The sequence below is a fragment of the Salmo trutta genome, chromosome 36, assembly GCF_901001165.1.
Source record: "Salmo trutta chromosome 36, fSalTru1.1, whole genome shotgun sequence".
NCBI classification, from domain to species: Eukaryota; Metazoa; Chordata; class Actinopteri; order Salmoniformes; family Salmonidae; genus Salmo; species Salmo trutta.
The window spans coordinates 37,653,105-37,671,930 of NC_042992.1; the positions used below are offsets into that span (position 1 = coordinate 37,653,105).

At 43.0% G+C, this 18,826-nt stretch overlaps 1 protein-coding gene across 1 annotated transcript in view; it reads right to left on the bottom strand.

The window, feature by feature from the left end:
* Positions 1–291: 291 nt before the first annotated feature.
* Positions 292–18,826, bottom strand: part of LOC115176036 (dolichyl-diphosphooligosaccharide--protein glycosyltransferase subunit STT3B) — a 92,690-nt gene continuing 74,155 nt past the window's right edge. The window contains exons 6-16 of the mRNA XM_029735768.1: positions 17,824–17,922; positions 14,072–14,218; positions 10,306–10,354; positions 9,865–10,019; positions 8,935–9,146; positions 6,325–6,512; positions 4,268–4,439; positions 3,744–3,917; positions 3,162–3,275; positions 2,410–2,616; positions 292–2,172 (exon numbers count right to left, since the gene is read on the bottom strand). Of these exons, the coding sequence (XP_029591628.1) occupies positions 2,098–2,172; positions 2,410–2,616; positions 3,162–3,275; positions 3,744–3,917; positions 4,268–4,439; positions 6,325–6,512; positions 8,935–9,146; positions 9,865–10,019; positions 10,306–10,354; positions 14,072–14,218; positions 17,824–17,922 (1,592 nt within the window). The 3' untranslated portion in view covers positions 292–2,097. The remainder of the gene's footprint in view (positions 2,173–2,409; positions 2,617–3,161; positions 3,276–3,743; positions 3,918–4,267; positions 4,440–6,324; positions 6,513–8,934; positions 9,147–9,864; positions 10,020–10,305; positions 10,355–14,071; positions 14,219–17,823; positions 17,923–18,826) is intronic.

Below are 18,826 nucleotides of genomic sequence, written 5' to 3' on the forward strand. Positions count from 1 at the left end.
CACTGTATACCCAGGCCTTTGACTGTTATAGATGAGAGATATTTCCATATAAAAAGGTGTTTGTGCTTTAGAATGCATTTCTATCATATTGCACTTTAAAAAGTGGCCTTGTATTCCCGTCTCACTGAATACATGCGTTTCCTGGAATTGCCTGAAGCCTCTGATCAACTTAGTGAAAGCAGCCTGCCTCCAAACATAAAACGATGTTGCTAAGATACTTCAGGCAAACACCTTACAACGATAAATTGATAGTGACACACTTGGGAAAGTGAATAATTTGAGGACCACTTCTTACACAAAGTTGAACCTTTTATTTACTCTACATTTAAACATGTTAACTTGGAAGGTGAGGGGGACCAGGGTTGTTAGATACAAAAAAAAATAACATCAATGTAGTGGTGTGGCAGAGCGAGGAAGAGAAGGCGTTGAGAACCCAGAAGAGGAGAAAGGAACTAGTCCACCATCCCCAATAAAAACAGACAAAATAAACAAGGTAACAAGAGGGCGAACAACCTGTACACTTTCTATATCATATTAAGGCTTAATTCAAACCCTTTGTCTCCTCACACACATTGACATTGTCTGAGAAAATCTCAGATATAAGCAGTTTAACATAATAAATAGGAGTTCCTCGAGTGTGTGTTTGAGCAAGGTCGATATGGCATTTGTATGGAGGGCCATTAAGTGAATGCAGTCTTTCTCAGAGAAGCTCAAGGGACAGAACAAAGCAATTTGTATATCCAAGGAAAGGTGAAATAACATCACTTCTGTGTTTAAAAGGAAATGCAAACAAAAGAGGTAAACAAATGAGAGGTAAACTGTTGAGTGATTGAAGATGTCAATTTAACGATAAAAATAAACTCGGTATTCCTAGAAAGTTTATGTGTAGACTGTCTGACGCGTCACCTTTCCTCCCCCCCAAACATCCACACTTGCGTACACGCATACGATCCTTCAGTGTTCAACACAGATTTTGAATTCACAACAGGCCCAGTAGTGTTAAAGAGGGCACCACCCCTTTGTCCACTCACTGGCAGCCATCTTCAGCTCTTCCCTGCATTACCCTACTCTTGGCTACATAAACTCAACAGCATAAACATGTGTATGTGGACAGGCAAAAATGACTATGAGAAGACAGATGGACATACTAACGTGGTGATGAAGAGACCAGCAATGAGGCGATAGGCTCACGGACTAGAACACGCCCCTTGTGGGGTGGAGGCCTCTTTATTAATCACAATTTTTTTTTTATATAGAATTGCTTACATTTTTAAACCTAGCAGCAGAATATACAATCTAAGCAATTTTTCGGGGGGGGGTTCATAAATTCACATTCATTTTAAACAAAATCTCAAGTCCCTCCTAACGAGAATTATTGCATTCACTGTTCTAGCTGCTGCCATAAAAAAACATCACAACAAAGTAAAGAGAAGTAATCATCTGCGTATTTAAAAATCACCACAATAATCCAATATATTACAACCCTAGCAGACATTTTCTTTACATAACATATTTACATATTAGGCCTTTTATTTCCTAAAGAATTGTCTCGGTAACGACAAATTAGAGCCAAAAATAATGATAAAAAGGTAACCATGAGAAGTAAATCAGCTGGGCCTAGACAGTGGAATTCCTCCGTACGCGCGTCAGGAACATATTCCAATGCTTCCTCGCTCTCACAACAGAAACACGTTTACATGTGCCAAGGAGCTAAATCAAGGGCTCTTTGGTGCAATTGCTCCCAGCCTCCTCAGTTTCCTTTCTTTGTTTTGTCCCCCTCTCTAGAATAACAGTTAAATGTACCACAGAAAGTACTCTCACCCCGGTCTCAGCAGCTCTGTGCCTTGCCACACATTCAAGTACAAAGAAAAAAAAAAAAAAAAAAGAGCATGACAAAAGATCCTCTGGATAAAACGGACAAAGGTTCTGGGGCTAGCCAGACGTGACACTTCACCCTCTCCGCCACGGGGTGCTGCGCTCAGAGGACTAGCCCTCGAGGCTAAGCGCTCACATTCCATACAACGGGCATTCTTTTTCATTGGTAGTTTTCTTAGCTAGATAATTTTTTTTTGTATTTTTGTGTTGTGTCCGTCTTCATTATTTCTTGTTTAGTTTCTTGCCTTTCTTCAGGACCAGCTTATTCCTGATGTGTCCTCGCTTCCTCTTAGCAGTCTGTGCAATAAAACAAACTTGATTTACAAATCAATTTTCAATGTGCAACTTGTTTCCTACATATTGACTCATCTGAATTGAAGCACACATTAACAGTATGAAATAAAAGTGAGTTGGCTCACATTTTATGAACATTTCCTTTCGGTGACTAAAAATTTGAGAACAAATAATCATATGTAAACTCACTCCGCCAGGATCAGATGTCTTACATTCATGAGAGACATTGAAAGCTCGTACCTTTTTGGAGGTGTACTTCTGCCTGGGCACAATGCTGCGGAGCTTGTGCTCCAGCGGCTCCCTGTTCTCCAGCTTCTTCACCTTGTAGATGCGCACCAGCCAGTGCTCCGAGGTGAACGCCTCCTCAAGGTGCTTGAACTTGATGTCCTTGTTGCCGATCTCGGCGTTGCGGGTGCGGTCAAACCCAGGCGGTGTCCGGAAGTCCAGCTGAGAGATAAGGATAGCAGTAGGTGGGGTTGAGGGTGATGACGAGGTCAGCTACTGACTGTGTAAAGGTTGATTCTACCGTCAAACAAGTGTTGTTTTTCATCTTTATCAGGCTCTTTCCCTGCTCTTTTAAATCTGTACATCACGCCACCCTCCTTCTGATAACTAATTCTGTCTTTCCAGTCTTGTCACTTCCTCAAAACCAATCTCTGTTCCCTTGCCTTTATCCTGCTCTAAACCCGTCTTCTCCATCTCCTCTATGGGTTAAGCCATGAGAGAACTTTGCTTGGCTGGCTGTCTCTGGACACTACTGAAGCAGCCCACTGATCCTTCTTCCTCTTCACTGAGCTGCTGGCCAGGCAACACGCAGCTCCCTTTAAGTACCTGGCAGCTCTTCTCGCTCATATCGTGCCTGTACCTGCCAAAGCCTGTGCATTTGAGCGCTTCCCCTCCCACGCTTCTGTCAGCACGTCCTTAAGCCCCTCTCTTGTCCGTCAGTGCTTACTGTAGCATACTTTAGCTTCAAGTATTTCCCCACTGCTCACCTGCATCTCGCCGAAGCGGTAGTAGGACATCTTGTACATAAGGCAGTTGAGCAGGACAGGCGAGCCGGCCTTGTCCACGCGGAACTCTCCCTGAGGGGTGAAGTAGTCACTCTCCTGAAGGGCACAAGGAGGGAAGGCAGTGAGCGTGAGACACTTGGGGGGGTTCAGACAAAATCCCACATTTCTTCAAGGATACTTACTGATCTCATCAAATAGAGACTGGGGGAATAAAAACGGAAATACTTTGCCAAACTGCCATCTATGATATGACGCAGATATGACGCAGTCTTACAACCCTCAATAGCTCAGTTCATCTTTGATATTCAAAATCACATGGAAAATAAATACATTTACAAATCTGCATTGGATATCGGATACTTTGTCCAACGACCAAGTGTCATTGAATAAAATAAACATTGCTAGGAACAGCAATGTCCTTGGGTTTGCCCAGACTGATAGATTTGCGCAATCCAGTAACTGAAGTGTTTACCCAGGTTCCTCAGCATAACAAAAGGATCATAAATAGGAGTGAATGAAGGCCCTTCTGTATCGCGAGGCAGTCTCAAGAAACCAGGCACTCACCCGAATGTCCTTGGGATGCTCTCCCTCCGCTATCCTGACCATCCACAGGAACTTGTTGATGTCGTCGCCTGAGTAACCAATCACGCCCCCGAAGATGATCAGCACGTAGTCCACGTCCAGACTCCTCATGATCTCGTACGCTGCACTCTCATTGGACGACATGGCTTTGCCCACCTACAGAAGAGAGAGGGAAGAACGGGAGTTCGTACAGAGGGAAGAAGAGATGCAGGTAGATAGAGATGGTGGGAAAAGGAGAGGGAGGTAAATGAGAGGGCGGTATAAGACTCCAAAAAAGCAAGTAGTCGCTTTTCAAAGTCGTGCTGGCTCTGGGAAAATCAATCAAGCCATAAGAGCAAAAATAATCCCACACATTACTGCAGCTCCTACAAGTGAATGTATTGAATTCATTGATAAAGGTTAGAGCCAAGAAGCTTATCTACTTTGGAGCATGAGGTCTGCGTTGACTCGAAACCCTCAAATCTTCAAACCTCCCCAATGCCCCCTTTTGATGTTGTGTGACTCACCAGAGCTATATGACTGTTATTCCATGTGTTATTGTCCACTAGGGTGGTTCGATTAGCCATGCCTGCTATCTGGTAGCCATAGTCCCACCAAGACATAACCCTCGCGTGCTCGTCTGTGTTCTGCCTCAGCCAATAGTAGGCCTCCCTGAAGTCATCCAGGATGTTCCTCGTCCTATGGGGAGTGACAGAGTTGAGGAGTTACGGAAAGGACAGTAACGGGAAGGACAGCCAGGCAAACATAGGTTTGGTAACTTATTATGTGATCTATGAGACGGGGATGACGCAAGCTGTATCCACCAATGTTCCCTCTAATTTTTTCAGCGCTGAGCAAATTTCAGGTCTGCTGAGAGAACTTGAACATTGTGAAAATTCTGTGCAACGTCCAGCATGTGTTTACTGTGAACACTGAGGCTGTACCTGCTTTTAGTTACAGTTTTAACAGTGGCCAAGTAGGCTATTCTGGCCATCTGATCATAATGTAGACCTACCAGAGTGGCCTACCATCAAAAACAATGGAGAAAATGCATCCTATAACATTTCTATCATTCAGTCTACAGTAGCAGCCAATGTGTTGTGCTCAATGTAGGCTTACATTCCATGAGACTTTTGAAAAACATGCAGGGTTTGACATTAACCTGTTTATCCACTTGTCCTTCAGACAAGGTGGTGACTGGAAATGTTTCATGTAAGAAACCATTTCACAAAATAAAATGCATTATTCCCATATCATTATTACAGAGAATCAGACAAATTATGCTACCCTCTGCCTATTGGCTACTTCGCTTATTCAAGCCTGTCTCAAAATACACACTGCCCCTTTAAGACAAAAAAAAGCTATTTACCTGACTTTCTTTTCAAAGACGTCTAGAAATGTACACGTTTTGTGTTCTTGTATGAAGCAATCACTCCCCCATTGGTGACTACAAATGATTTATAACTGAGCTAATAACTCACTAACTAGCAAAAGATATGAACAAAATGTGCACATGTTGCTATATGCAGCTCTTGTTTTGATCACAAACCCAGCTGTAAACAGTCCAGTTCAAAGTAAATGGCACAGATCCATATTTGGCAATGTTGTATTTGCATACAGGCCTACTGCATCTCCAATTGGCTATGCCACACTGATCTGTGTAGAGTACGGGCTGAGTCATGCTCAATAGAATCCTACTCCGAAGCGTTCTGCCTACAACAAAATATCTCGCATAGTTAGTTTTGTTTTCGGTAAGTTGCATTGAAAGGGACTAATATTGCAATGATTTGATCACAATTGCCACAGTAAAGGGAAACATTGATAGTGTTAACAGAGAAAAGTCTAGAAAGTTGAGTGAAGTTCAGTCTCTCTGTGGGCTGATATTTCTGCACTCTGCGCAGAGGTCCTGGGGAGCTGTGTGGCAGTCTCGGGGATACTTTGCGCCCTGCGCGCAGCTTAGAGGGAACATTGGTACCCAAATAAATATATGTATGGAGGACTTAAGAGTCGAACAGTTAGACTTTCTCCTACTTGCGTGTCACTTCAATGTCTAAATCTCTAATTGGAAAATAAACAGCACACCAAGTCTCGCAAACGTCATCCTCACATTGAAAGAATAGTACATCACACTCGGTCAATTATTGAAGACCACTCTGTTAAGCGTTATGGGACAAGACGCAATAAAACAACGCAGAGTTACAACAAATCAGGCCAACACTAAGAGCTCATCAACATCCCAACGTTCACCTGGTGAAATACGACCGTGCATTTTTGTGGGTGTATGTGAGTGAGAAAAGTGTGTGTCTGCGCATTTGTGTTCCCAATGCGTGTAAATGTACGCTGCTGTCAGAAATATGTGGAGCTGCGCTTGTACGCGGAGTGTAATGTGTGTCTTAGTCTACATTCTACAAGTAAATGTTACATAGCTGCATGGTAGTTTGTCCATGTGTGGCTCAAAAATCGGTAGGGCGATGGCGCTTGCGACGCCAAAGGTTGTGGGTTCGATTCCCATTGGGGGTCGCCCATGACTGAGACGCTTTGGATAACAGCGTCTGCCATATATCATTACATTGTTTGTCCTTACCCATCGTTGTTGTAGGAGGCCAGCACCACACTAGGACTGGAATAGGCGTTGCTGGTGACCCAAGTGCAGTGGACTGCGAACATCATGAGCAGCATCAACATCAGCATGGTCACTATACTCTTGATGTTGGGGCCCAGGCCCTCCTCTGCCTTCTCCTGCTCAGACACATGCTTACGCACCTTTCCTGCCTGCAGAGGGAGACAAACGCACATCAACACACTGGCCCACTAAAAACAGACATATCGGAGTTGCAATACAAACAGAGTGAAATTGGACATTATTTTGTAACTCCTTACAGGAATATGTATATTGGCTAAACACAGGTAACTGCCAAAATAAAAGGAAACACCAACATAGTGTGTCTTAATAGGGCGTTGGGCCACCAGGAGCCAGAACAGCTTCAAATAGATTCTACAAGTGTCTGGAACTTTAGTAGAGGGATGAGACACCAGTCTCCCATGACAAATCCATCATTTGTTTTTTTTGTTGTCGGTGGTGGAAAACACTCAGGCGTCGCTCCAGAATCTCCAATAAGTGTTCGTATTGGTTTGAGATCTGGTGAGACAGCCAGCCACGGCATATGGTTTACATCAAACTAGTCAATGACCACTCGTGCATGTTTTCCCTCTGAGAAAACGACTGAATTAAAAAAGGAGGGGGTTTAGAAACACTTCCGCGTTAGCTGCCGGGAGGATTTACCCTGGTGCATCCACTGCCTCGGTAGGTAATCGAGGCAAGCAAGCATACTCCTCAGTTCCCCTACTAACGGGTTGTTCGTTATATTTGTTCCCACGTTTTCTTGATTGACATTTTACTGCATTGTTTAGAGCGAGTAACGCAAGCATTTCACTGCATCCGCTATAACATCTGCTAAACTGTTTTGATTTAACGAATTGACTGACTTTTGCCCAAGTCCTCATTTATAACCATTGCGTAAATGTCACACAAAATATCCGCGTACTCCATTTCTGAAAAGAATACGTCAAATACGGAGGTTTATAAACTTCACGTACATACGCATGTTTCCGTTATACTGCGTATCAGATCGGCTGTAAAACGTGAACGAGCACTTAAACTCTGCCCGGTAATCACCCGCCATTCGCTTAATGTGAAAATAGTTTTGGACCTGTCAGCAAAACGTTTGAATTCAACAATGTTATGCATTGATTCCCCCACCCACCGACAACTTAAATACAGCATACTGGACTACCTGTGAATTCTGAAACATTGCCTAAGCTACTCAAAACAAATTGAAATTACAGTAGGCTACAATACAGTAGTATCATAAATACTTCAAAGTAAAATATCAACTGTCTTGATGTTCACCTGTAGGCTATAAACCACACTGCCTATTGGATCACATACAGCAAAACTTGAAATACATAACCTATTTACATACACTTAGGTGAATGTTTCAAGGACAAAATTAAATGTATTTAAGTTCAGTTGATGTCGGAAGTTGACCTACACTTAGGTTGGAGTCATTAAAACTCAGTTTTCAACCACTCCACACATTTCTTGTTAACAAACTCTAGTTTTGGCAAGTCGGTTAGGACATCTACTTTGTGCATGACATGTAATTTTTACAACAATTGTTTATGGATTATTTCACTGTATCACAATTCCAGTGGGCCAGAAGTTTACATACACTACGTTGACTGTGCCTTTAATTCTCGACAACAGCCAGTGAAATTGCAGGGCGCCAAATTCAAAACAGAAATCTCACAATTAAAATTCCTCAAACATACAAGTATTATACACCATTTTAAAGATCAACTTCTTGTTAATCCAGCCAGTGTCTGATTTCAAAAAGGCTTTACGGCAAAAGCATACCATACGATTATGTTAGGTCAGCGCCTAGTCACAAAAAAACACAGCAATTTTCCAGCCAAAGAGAGGAGTCACAAAAAGCAGAAATAGAGATAAAAATTAGACACTAACCCTTGACACAGACCCCAGAAATCGCCCTCTAGTGGCAAAAGTAAGAACTGCTGAAAATGCAGTCCGAGGAATTTATTATATTTATTTCTAGAGGCATACTATGGCAAAGGTGTGTAAACACAGTGCAGGAAATTGATTAAAATACTGAACTTGAATGCTGGAATTAAACAATTAACTATGCACATCAGCAAAAACTGTGTGCATTAAGGAAATAGACGCCTGACTCGAATAGAAGCCTGTCCCTAATAAGCACCTATTATGTTCAGTGATTTAAGCAAATAAATGCCTGGGCTATTAATTGAAGTTTTAGGGTACTTCAGTCACTAGAAGATGTGCATATGCATGGTCTAAAGTTTGCATGGAGGAAAGGACATTTTCACGTCAAGTTCAGTTTTGATAAAATTGCCCCACACACATTTTGTACATACATAGCTGGAGCTGGATATAATTTGCCACATCTTCCATTTCTTATAGTTATACTTAACTTATAAGCATCGGCGTAGCACGCACCCCTGTGAGGAAAGGGTGCCCGCAACCCCCCCCCCCCTTTTTTAACAGTATTGAAAAGCATACCCGTCGGTATTTCAAAATATACCGTTTATACCATATACCGGGGTATCGCCCAAGCCTATTAATGAATACGGGCCCTGGACTGTGACTCCTCCTGACCTTGTCATAGAGGTTCCCTGAGCTCCTTTTGTCATCCTCGTCACTGCTGTCCTCTATGGGAGGGTTCTCCCTCTTCATGTCGTCCCCCAGGTAGTGCTCGAACACACTGGAGAAGGCGATGGCCGACAGCATGCACACCACCGGCGTCAAGGTCAGCATCAGGCGCACCATCACCCCGGCAAAGTAGACCGCGCTGATGGCATAGAGAGCCACTGGGGGGGGGGGGGGGGGGGGGGGGGGGGCAGAGAGGCAAGAAAGATGAATTAAAATTAACCAGCGTTTAACCCATGTCAAAAGTACACGGTGCACAACTCAGGTCTTCAGGGGTGTTTTTTTATTTATTTATCCGAGACTGACTGATTTAGAGCTAGGTTATCAGTTGTGCTGGCTCTCGGGACAATCAATGACAATTGATCAATTAAAGGAAAACTAAATTTGTGCATTTGTTTCATTAGTCCATTTGTTGGCACAAGCAAAACATTTTGGGACTGGCAGCAATCATGATGCGAAACGCAGCATCATATGCTAATTGCGTCACACGGGGATGATTTCTGTATTTTCAAAGTTACATCATTTGAAAAGTTGATTGCTGACAAGCAAAACATTTTGGGACCATGACAACAATTGACTAATAAAACAAATCCCAATAGATGGTTTTTGGGTGGAGTTTTCCTTCCAGTTCAAGGGAAAAACAGAAACAAGCTCAAGCATAGCCCCTAATGCACTGGAGCAGTGGGATTCTGTTGTGAATTCCCTCTTCCAGTACAACTCCTAGGAACAGGTGTGTACAGTATATCAATAACATGAGGACGTCCTTGCTTTAATGCATATTCCTCTCAAATCACCATGTTCCCCTCCAAATATTCAGATGTATTCAAAGGGTGTGTATGCATGTTGAGTATCAGTGTGTTTTAACGAGCCCCAGTTTACCGAAGACGCGCTCGTCGTTGACATTCTTGATGCAGAACCAGAGGCCCGCTGGGAAGGTGCAGACCAGGATGTGGAGGTCGAAGAAGAACGACACCCAGGTGGTGGGCTGGTGCTCCGACACCGACGCGATGATGGGGATATGGATCTTAGCGTAGCTGGAGGGGGGAGATAGAAGAGACAAACATCTGGTACTTCAGGGAATATGAAGATTCAAGAAACCACCTCAAAAAAGGGAATGTAAACGGAGAGCGAGAGCACTGCTATCAGCAAACAAACCAGACACGCTGCAGTTCATGTACAGAATGTAGCCTAAGCGTGTTTGGGAAGAAAAAGACAATGCTAGCATTTCCTTTGGGACTATGGATGGCGTAAGCCCTTTCACAGACACACACATTCAATTCAACAACCGTTTCATCGATAGGAAAGGTTAGGAGTGCTTACCCGGTGTCCCACAGCGAGTAGAATCGCCCACTCCACGGAGCGATGTAACCTAAATGAACAAACAATCAATACACAGGACTGGGAACCTGGAACACACTAGTCTCATTTCATTAGTGGTTAGGATGCAGACTTTTTGGCGTATGGTTGAAACTGGTGTGTCTGACAGTATAAGACCGTTTGGGTAGTGTACAAATATAATGACGAAGTGAACAGAGGCCCTTTGGTGCAGGGCCATACAATTATGGTCCTCAAGTTCCCGAAACGCTTCAGGTTTTCACCATCATCCATTCTAACCAGGGACCGATTAAAACCTGGGACACTAGATAAGTGCAATTACCTACGAGGTAGAAAAAATAAATTATTTTAGCTCCTCAGGACAGGAATTAAATAGCCCTGTTTTAGTGGGTCAGGTATCTGTTCAGTAGTAGGGCATATGTGGGTCGGGACTCGAGAGGAATGTTGACCAGTGGAGGTTAGAAACATGTTTATTGGGCAAGGTACGTGAGTAACAAAGGCTCTCAACAGTACAAGCTAAATGTGTAAGGGATAAAAACACTTAACTATTATGGTATGAGGACTAGCTTGTGTAGTTGTGTTTAGTTGTTTATACCTGATCTACATGTACACAGGCATGTGCAACTATATAGTATACGAGGACCTGTTTGTGTTAGGTGTATGAGTAACAGTGAGGAATATAGACTCACCTGTGGTACACCTGATCTACATGTACACCATATACAAAAGTATGTGGGACCCTTTCAAATTTGTGGATTTGGCTATTTCAGCCACACCCGTTGCGGTCGGATGTATAAAATCAAGCACACAGCCATGCAATCTCCACAGAAAAAATTGTCAGTAGAATGGCCTTACTGAAGCGCTCAGTGACTTTCAACGTGGCAGTCAGGATGCCACCTTTCCAACAAGTCAGTTCGTCAAATTTCTGCCCTGCTAGAGCTGCCCCGGTTAACTGTAAGTGCTGTTATTGTGAAGTGGAAACGTCTAGGCGAAATAACGGCTCATCCGCGAAGTGGTAGGCCACAAGCTCACAGAACGAGACTGCCGAGTGCTGAAGCGCATAGGGTATAAAAATAGTCTGATCTCGGTTGCAACACTCACTAGAGTTCCAAACTGCTACTGGAAGCAACGTCAGCACAAGAACTGTTCATCTGGAGCTTCATGAAATGGGTTTCCACGGCAGAACAGCCGCACACAAGCCTAAGGTCACCATGCGCAATGCCATGGAGTGGTGTAAAGCTACATCGCTGCCATTGGACTGGAGCAGTAGAAACTCTTTCTCTGGAGTGATGAATCACGCTTCACCATCTGGCAGTCTGACGAATGAATCTGGGTTTGGCGGATGCCAGGAGAACGCTACCTGCCTGACTGCATAGTGCCAACTGTAAAGATTGGTAGAGGAGGAATAATGGTCTGGGGCTGTGTTTCATGGTTCGGGCTAGGCCCCTTAGTTCCAGTGAAGGGAAATCTTAACGCTATAGCATACAATGACATTCTAGATGATTCTGTGCTTCCAACTTTGGTGCAGGCCCTTTCCTGTCAGCATGAAAATGCCCCAGTGCACAAAGCGAGGTCCATACAGGAATGGTTTGTTGAGATCAGTGTGGAAGAACTTGACTGGCCTGCACAGAGCCCTGACCTCAACCCCATCGAACACTGTCGGGATGAATTGGAACACCTGCAAGCCAGGTCTAATCACCCAACATCAGTGCCTGACCTCACTAATGCTCTTGTGGCTGAATGGAAGCAAGTCTCCACATCAAATGTTCCAATATCTAGTGGAAAGCCTTCCCAGAAGAGTGGGAGCAACTTCATGTTAATGCCCATGATTTTGGAATGAGATGTTTGACGAGCATGTGTCCACATACTTTTGGTCATGTAGTGTATGTTACTATATGGCATACAAGGACTGGAACTTGTAGGTCAGGTGTATGTGTAATTTTATGGTATATGAGGATTTGGTTTTGAAAGCAAGGTGTATGTGCAATGTTGGGGTATAGGGACTCACCTGTATATAGCTGATACTACAGTATATATATATTGAGGAAGTCAGGTGTATGTGTAACTAACTATAAGGTATATGACGTCATGCTTCTGTATGTCCGGTGTACGTGTAACTACTACAGTGCCTTCAGAAAGTATTTATAGCCCCTTGACTTTTTCCACATTTTGTTGTGTTACAGCCTGAATTTAAAATGGATTACATTTCAAATTTAGTGTCACTGGCCTACACACAATACCTCTTCCTTTCAAAGTGGAATTATGTTTAAAAATGAAACGCTGAAATGCCTGGGGTCAATAAGTATTCAACCCCTTTGTTATAGCAAGCCTAAAGTTCAGGTGTAAAAATGTGCTTAAGTCAAATAAATTGCATGGACTCATTTTGTGTGTAACAAGTGTTTAACAGGCTTTGAATGACTACCTCATCTCTGTACCCCACACATACAATTAATTATAAAGTCCCTCAGTCGAGCAGTGAATTTCAAACACAGATTCAACCACAAAGACCAGGGAGGCTTTCCAATGCCTCGCAAAGGGTACCTATTAGTAGATGGGTATTACTTTTTTTTTTTTAAGCTGACATAGAATATCCCTTTGAGCATGGTGAAGTTATTAATTACACTTTGGATGGTGTATCAATACACCCAGTCACTACAAAGATACAAGCGTCCTTCCTAACTCAGTTGTCGGAAAGGAAGAAAACCGCTCAGGGATTTCATCACGAGGCCAATGATGAATTTAAAACAGAGTTTAATAATGGCTATAGGAGATTAACTGAGGATGGATCAACAACATTGTAGTTACTTCACAATACTAACCTAAATGACAGAGTGATAATACAAATATTCCAAATCATGTATGACTTGCCTAGTTAAATAAAGGTATCCTTTTTGCAATAAGGCACTAAAGTAAAATTCCCAAAAATTCTAAGAAATGTACTTTATGTCCTGAATACAAAGCGTTATGTTTTAGACAAATCCAACAACATTGAGTACCAACGCTTCATATTTTCAAGCATGGTGGTGGCTGCATCATGTTATGGGTATGCTAGTCATCTGCAAGGACCAAGGATTTTTTTTTTTTTTATAAAAAGAAACAGAGCTAAGCACAGGCAAAATACTACATGAAAACCTGGTTCAGCCCGTTTCCAAAAGACACCGGCAGACAAATTCACTTTTCAGCAGGACAATAACCTAAAACACAAGGCCAAATCTACACTGGAGTTGCTTACCAAAACTACATTGAATGTTCGAGTGGGCTAGTTAGTTTTGACTTAAAAATCAGCTTGAACATCTATGGCAAGACTTGAAAATGGCTGTCAAGCAATGATCAACAACCAACTTGACAGAGCTTGAAGAATTTTATAAAGAATAATGTACAAATATAGTACAATCCAGGTGTGCAAAGCTCTTAGAGACTTACCCAGAAAGACTCACAGCTGTAATCGCTGCCAAAAGGTGAGTCTAACATGTATTGACACAGGGGTGTGATAACTTATGTAATTTAGATATCTGTATATAATTTAATACATTTGCAAATATTTCTAAAAACATGTTTTCACTTTGTCATTATGGGTTATTGTGTGTAGATGGGTGAGGGAAAAAAACGATTTAATTCATTTTGAATTTAGGCTGTAACAACAAAAAGTGGAATAAGTCTGAATACTTTCTGAAGGCAATGTATGTGGTATAGGAGGACATGCTGCTCTGTAAGTCACGTGTATGTGTAATGGCATGGTATAGAAACTCACCAGTGTATGTGAGATAGATGACGGTGAGGAACACCACCCCAGCAGCTAGCGACACCCCCAGGAAGAACAGGGTCTGGAATTCCTGCTTGGTGAGCCTGTCCTTCAGGTACTGCAGCAATGCATATGCCTGGAGCAGTGCAAACACGCCTGCAATCACAGAATGTCGGCGTTAGCGCATTACTACAACAACCTTAACAATTTGGGTCTCATGCGAGCAGGTTTTGATGGTCGTCTTACTATAGACGTGCTTGCACACTGATGCTGCAAATAACATATTTGAATCTCTGTTCTGTTATCTGATGTCGCTCTCTTGTGGAACTTCATGCTAATTGAGCAAAGCCAGTTTCACAGGCAAAACTGAGGTCCACTTCCGATGTACGAAACCCCCCCCCCCCCAGCAGCATTCCAAGATCACAACTCCACCAGAACCCAGAGAGTGGGGCAACAAGGTAAAAATGCCCATCACTCTGACACTTTATTCTTTCCTTTCCTGTCCCCGTCATTCTGGCTGTCGCTGTAGACACGCCGCCAGATGTTGCGAGCAGCTGCTGCCCGAGCTAAACACGCCCAGACCTTTGAGAGAGTGACAGAGCTTTCCATTCCTCAAAGCCCACGTCGCTGCTGTGCTGCCCCGGTCACGCGCATAACAAACACCACTTCAGAAATCAGACTGAAGCTACATTATCAGACTGAAGCTACATTAAAGCATAAATGTATGCTTTAGAGCTACATAATCTTGTTACTACTGATGTGACAAATGAAACGATAAGAAAAATGCATAAAATGACACATTAATTCACAATTCTGTTGCACTGCTGCCAGCAACAGTTTGGGTCGCATGGTGCGTCCCTTTCAGATGATTAAGCATTGCACCTGTACTACCAATGTTGTACTTAAATTCCACCTCACAAAGTTTGCATTTCACCACCTAATCACATAACTTCCATACAGGACTTCGCTGCTGTCGCTTGACTTTCTCTGCCAATTTTCCAAAACTTTGTTCCAAAATAACTGATTTCTCGACTCCCATTTCTAAAAGTACGCAGAATCGACTCCTCAACTCCTAAGATTCAGTATTTAACGGAAGAGACTGATTAGTTGCCGTAACTCCGAGAACAAACACTTGCATCTTTCATAGCGAGCTAGTGAGGGACCAAGAGAGGAGGGGCACAGTATAGGCAGGTCAGCCACCAGACAGACAGTCAGAACCGTGCACTAGGTCTATCTATCAGTATAGGCAGGTCAGCCACCAGACAGACAGTCAGAACCGTGCACTAGGCCTATCTATCAGTATAGGCAGGTCAGCCACCAGACAAACAGTCAGAACCGTGCACTAGGTCTATCTATCAGTATAGGCAGGTCAGCCACCAGACAGACAGTCAGAACCGTGCACTAGGCCTATCTATCAGTATAGGCAGGTCAGCCACCAGACAGACAGTCAGAACCGTGCACTAGGTCTATCTATCAGTATAGGCAGGTCAGCCACCAGACAGACAGTCAGAACCGTGCACTAGGTCTATCTATCAGTATAGGCAGGTCAGCCACCAGACAGACAGTCAGAACCGTGCACTAGGTCTATCTATCAGTATAGGCAGGTCAGCCACCAGACAGACAGTCAGAACCGTGCACTAGGCCTATCTATCAGTATAGGCAGGTCGGCCACCAGGCAGACAGTCAGAACCGTGCACTAGGTCTATCTATCAGTATAGGCAGGTCGGCCACCAGGCAAACAGTCAGAACCGTGCACTAGGTCTATCTATCAGTATAGGCAGGTCAGCCACCAGACAGACAGTCAGAACCGTGCACTAGGCCTATCTATCAGTATAGGCAGGTCGGCCACCAGGCACAGTCAGAACCGTGTACTAGGTCTATCAGTATAGGCAGGTCGGCCACCAGACAGACAGTCAGAACCGTGTACTAGGTCTATCAGTATAGGCAGGTCGGCCACCAGACAGTCAGAACCGTGCACTAGGTCTATCTATCAGTATAGGCAGGTCGGCCACCAGGCAGACAGTCAGAACCGTGCACTAGGCCTATCAGTATAGGCAGGTCGGCCACCAGACAGTCAGAACCGTGCACTAGGTCTATCTATCAGTATAGGCAGGTCGGCCACCAGACAGTCAGAACCGTGCACTAGGTCTATCTATCAGTATAGACAGGTCAGCCACCAGACAGTCAGAACCGTGCACTAGGTCTATCTATCAGTATAGACAGGTCTTGCTGCTTTGGTGAATTTGCGATAATAGTGGAGTGGGACCGTTGGCGAGATGGGAACACAAACTGCATCAACGAAATGGTACAAAGGCACTGCCAATACAAGAGAACAACTGCTTGGTCATGGCCCAAGGTCTCTGTTGAAAAATAGATTTTTATCTCAACGAGACATACCTGGTTAAATAAAAAATGTAATAGAGCGGTTTGAGTCTCACAGTAAAAAATGTAATAGAGCGGTTTGCGTCTCATACAGTAAAAAATGTAACAGAGCGGTTTGCGTCTCATACAGTAAAAAAAGTAACAGAGCGGTTTGCGTCTCATACAGTAAAAAAAGTAAGAGCGGTTTGCGTCTCATACAGTAAAAAATGTAACAGAGCGGTTTGCGTCTCATACATTTTTTACTGTAACAGAGCGGTTTGCGTCTCATACAGTAAAAAAAGTAATAGAGCGGTTTGCGTCTCATACAGTAAAAAAAGTAATAGAGCGGTTTGCGTCTCATACAGTAAAAAAAGTAATAGAGCGGTTTGCGTCTCATACAGTAAAAATGTAACAGAGCGGTTTGCGTCTCATACAGTAAAAAATGTAAGAGCGGTTTGCGTCTCATACAGTAAAAAAATGTAATAGCGGTTTGCGTCTCATACAGTAAAAAATGTAATAGAGCGGTTTGCCGCTCATACACTAAAAAAAGTAATAGAGCGGTTTGCGTCTCATACAGTAAAAAAAGTAATAGAGCGGTTTGTGTCTCATACAGTAAAAATTTAACAGAGCGGTTTGCGTCTCATACAGTAAAAAAAGTAAGAGCGGTTTGCGTCTCATACAGTAAAAAAATGTAATAGAGCGGTTTGCGTCTCATACAGTAAAAAATGTAAGAGCGGTTTGCGTCTCATACAGTAAAAAAATGTAATAGAGCGGTTTGCGTCTCATACAGTAAAAAATGTAACAGAGCGGTTTGCGTCTCATACAGTAAAAAATGTAACAGAGCGATTTGCGTCTCATACAGTAAAAAATGTAACAGGAGCGGTTTGCGTCTCATACAGTAAAAAATGTAATAGAGCGGTTTGCGTCTCATACAGTAAAAAATGTAAGAGCGGTTTGCGTCTCATACAGTAAAAAATGTAAGAGCGATTTGCGTCTCATACAATAAAAAATGTAATAGAGCGGTTTGCGTCTCATACAGTAAAAAATGTAATAGAGCGGTTTGCGTCTCATACAGTAAAAAATGTAAGAGCGATTTGCGTCTCATACAGTAAAAAATGTAATAGAGCGGTTTGCGTCTCATACAGTAAAAAATGTAATAGAGCGGTTTGCGTCTCATACAGTAAAAAATGTAATAGAGCGGTTTGCGTCTCATACAGTAAAAAATGTAATAGAGCGGTTTGCGTCTCATACAGTAAAAAATGTAATAGAGCGGTTTGCGTCTCATACAGTAAAAAATGTAATAGAGCGGTTTGCGTCTCATACAGTAAAAAATGTAATAGAGCGGTTTGCGTCATATCGAGTTGTGAAGAGCGCGCAGTAGACTAAAAGGTGGGGCTTACCTGCTGCAGCCATGTGCTCGCTGGTTCGGATTGGCTGGAAGCCCACAAAGGGGATCTGCATGGATAGCACCAGGCCCACGATGTAGAAAGTGCTATAAGCTGAAAGGGAGAAACAGAAAGAGCGAGATGAGATCAAACAAACAAGTTGAACACACATACGGTCCCATTCAAAAACCCAATCTCACTTCAGTTTGGGTTGTTAGGGAAAAGCGCCTTCTCTCTTTAGAGGTATTCAATGTGCATTGATAGGAGTTGCATTGAGACTGAGTGGGAGTAAATACAATAACGCCTCATCTGGAGAAATTTACTGAGAACATTGAAGTGGGCAAAGAAAAGTGTCGCGTCGGGCCTAACATGAGCCGACGGGGCAGTAAAACTGTACAACTCCCACCTTTGTAGCTGATCTGATCCTAAGGCATGTGCCCTAATTAAGATTTCATACTTTTCTGAACACTGGGGCTTTTTGAAGTGACTGACTAGCCCTGAGCACTCGACTGATTCATTTTTGCCTGTTGACTGATGGAGGTAAGAGATGAACTGTGTGAAATAGAATTGTGAGTAACACTGACAATGCACTTCTGTTCAAGGAGGACTCATTGTGCCAGCGCCGATGCCAATGAGGCATCTAGTTTTTAGAAGAGCTTTCTCTATGGTCTACGAGCGAGAAAGGTTAAAACTAGATCAAAACGAGATGGTTGTGAAACAAGGACTTACACAAGATGGCTGCTTGAAAAACTACGCAAAGACCTAATATATTAAAGGGTGCTTGAAGTTGACAGCTCCTGCGTTCGAAGCATAAATATTTCAGAACAATTTAATGGAGAAAATGTTCTGCATTAACAAACGGTTCTTGTGGAAGGGTACAAAGGCACTGACAATATGCTTTTTTGAGGAAAATGCAAAGAGATTGAGTATAGCGGGGGTCAATACCCTAAATTTTAATTAGGGACGTCAGTTATTTTCAAAGCGCCCAAGAACAGGGTACTGTTTACCTTGAGTAATA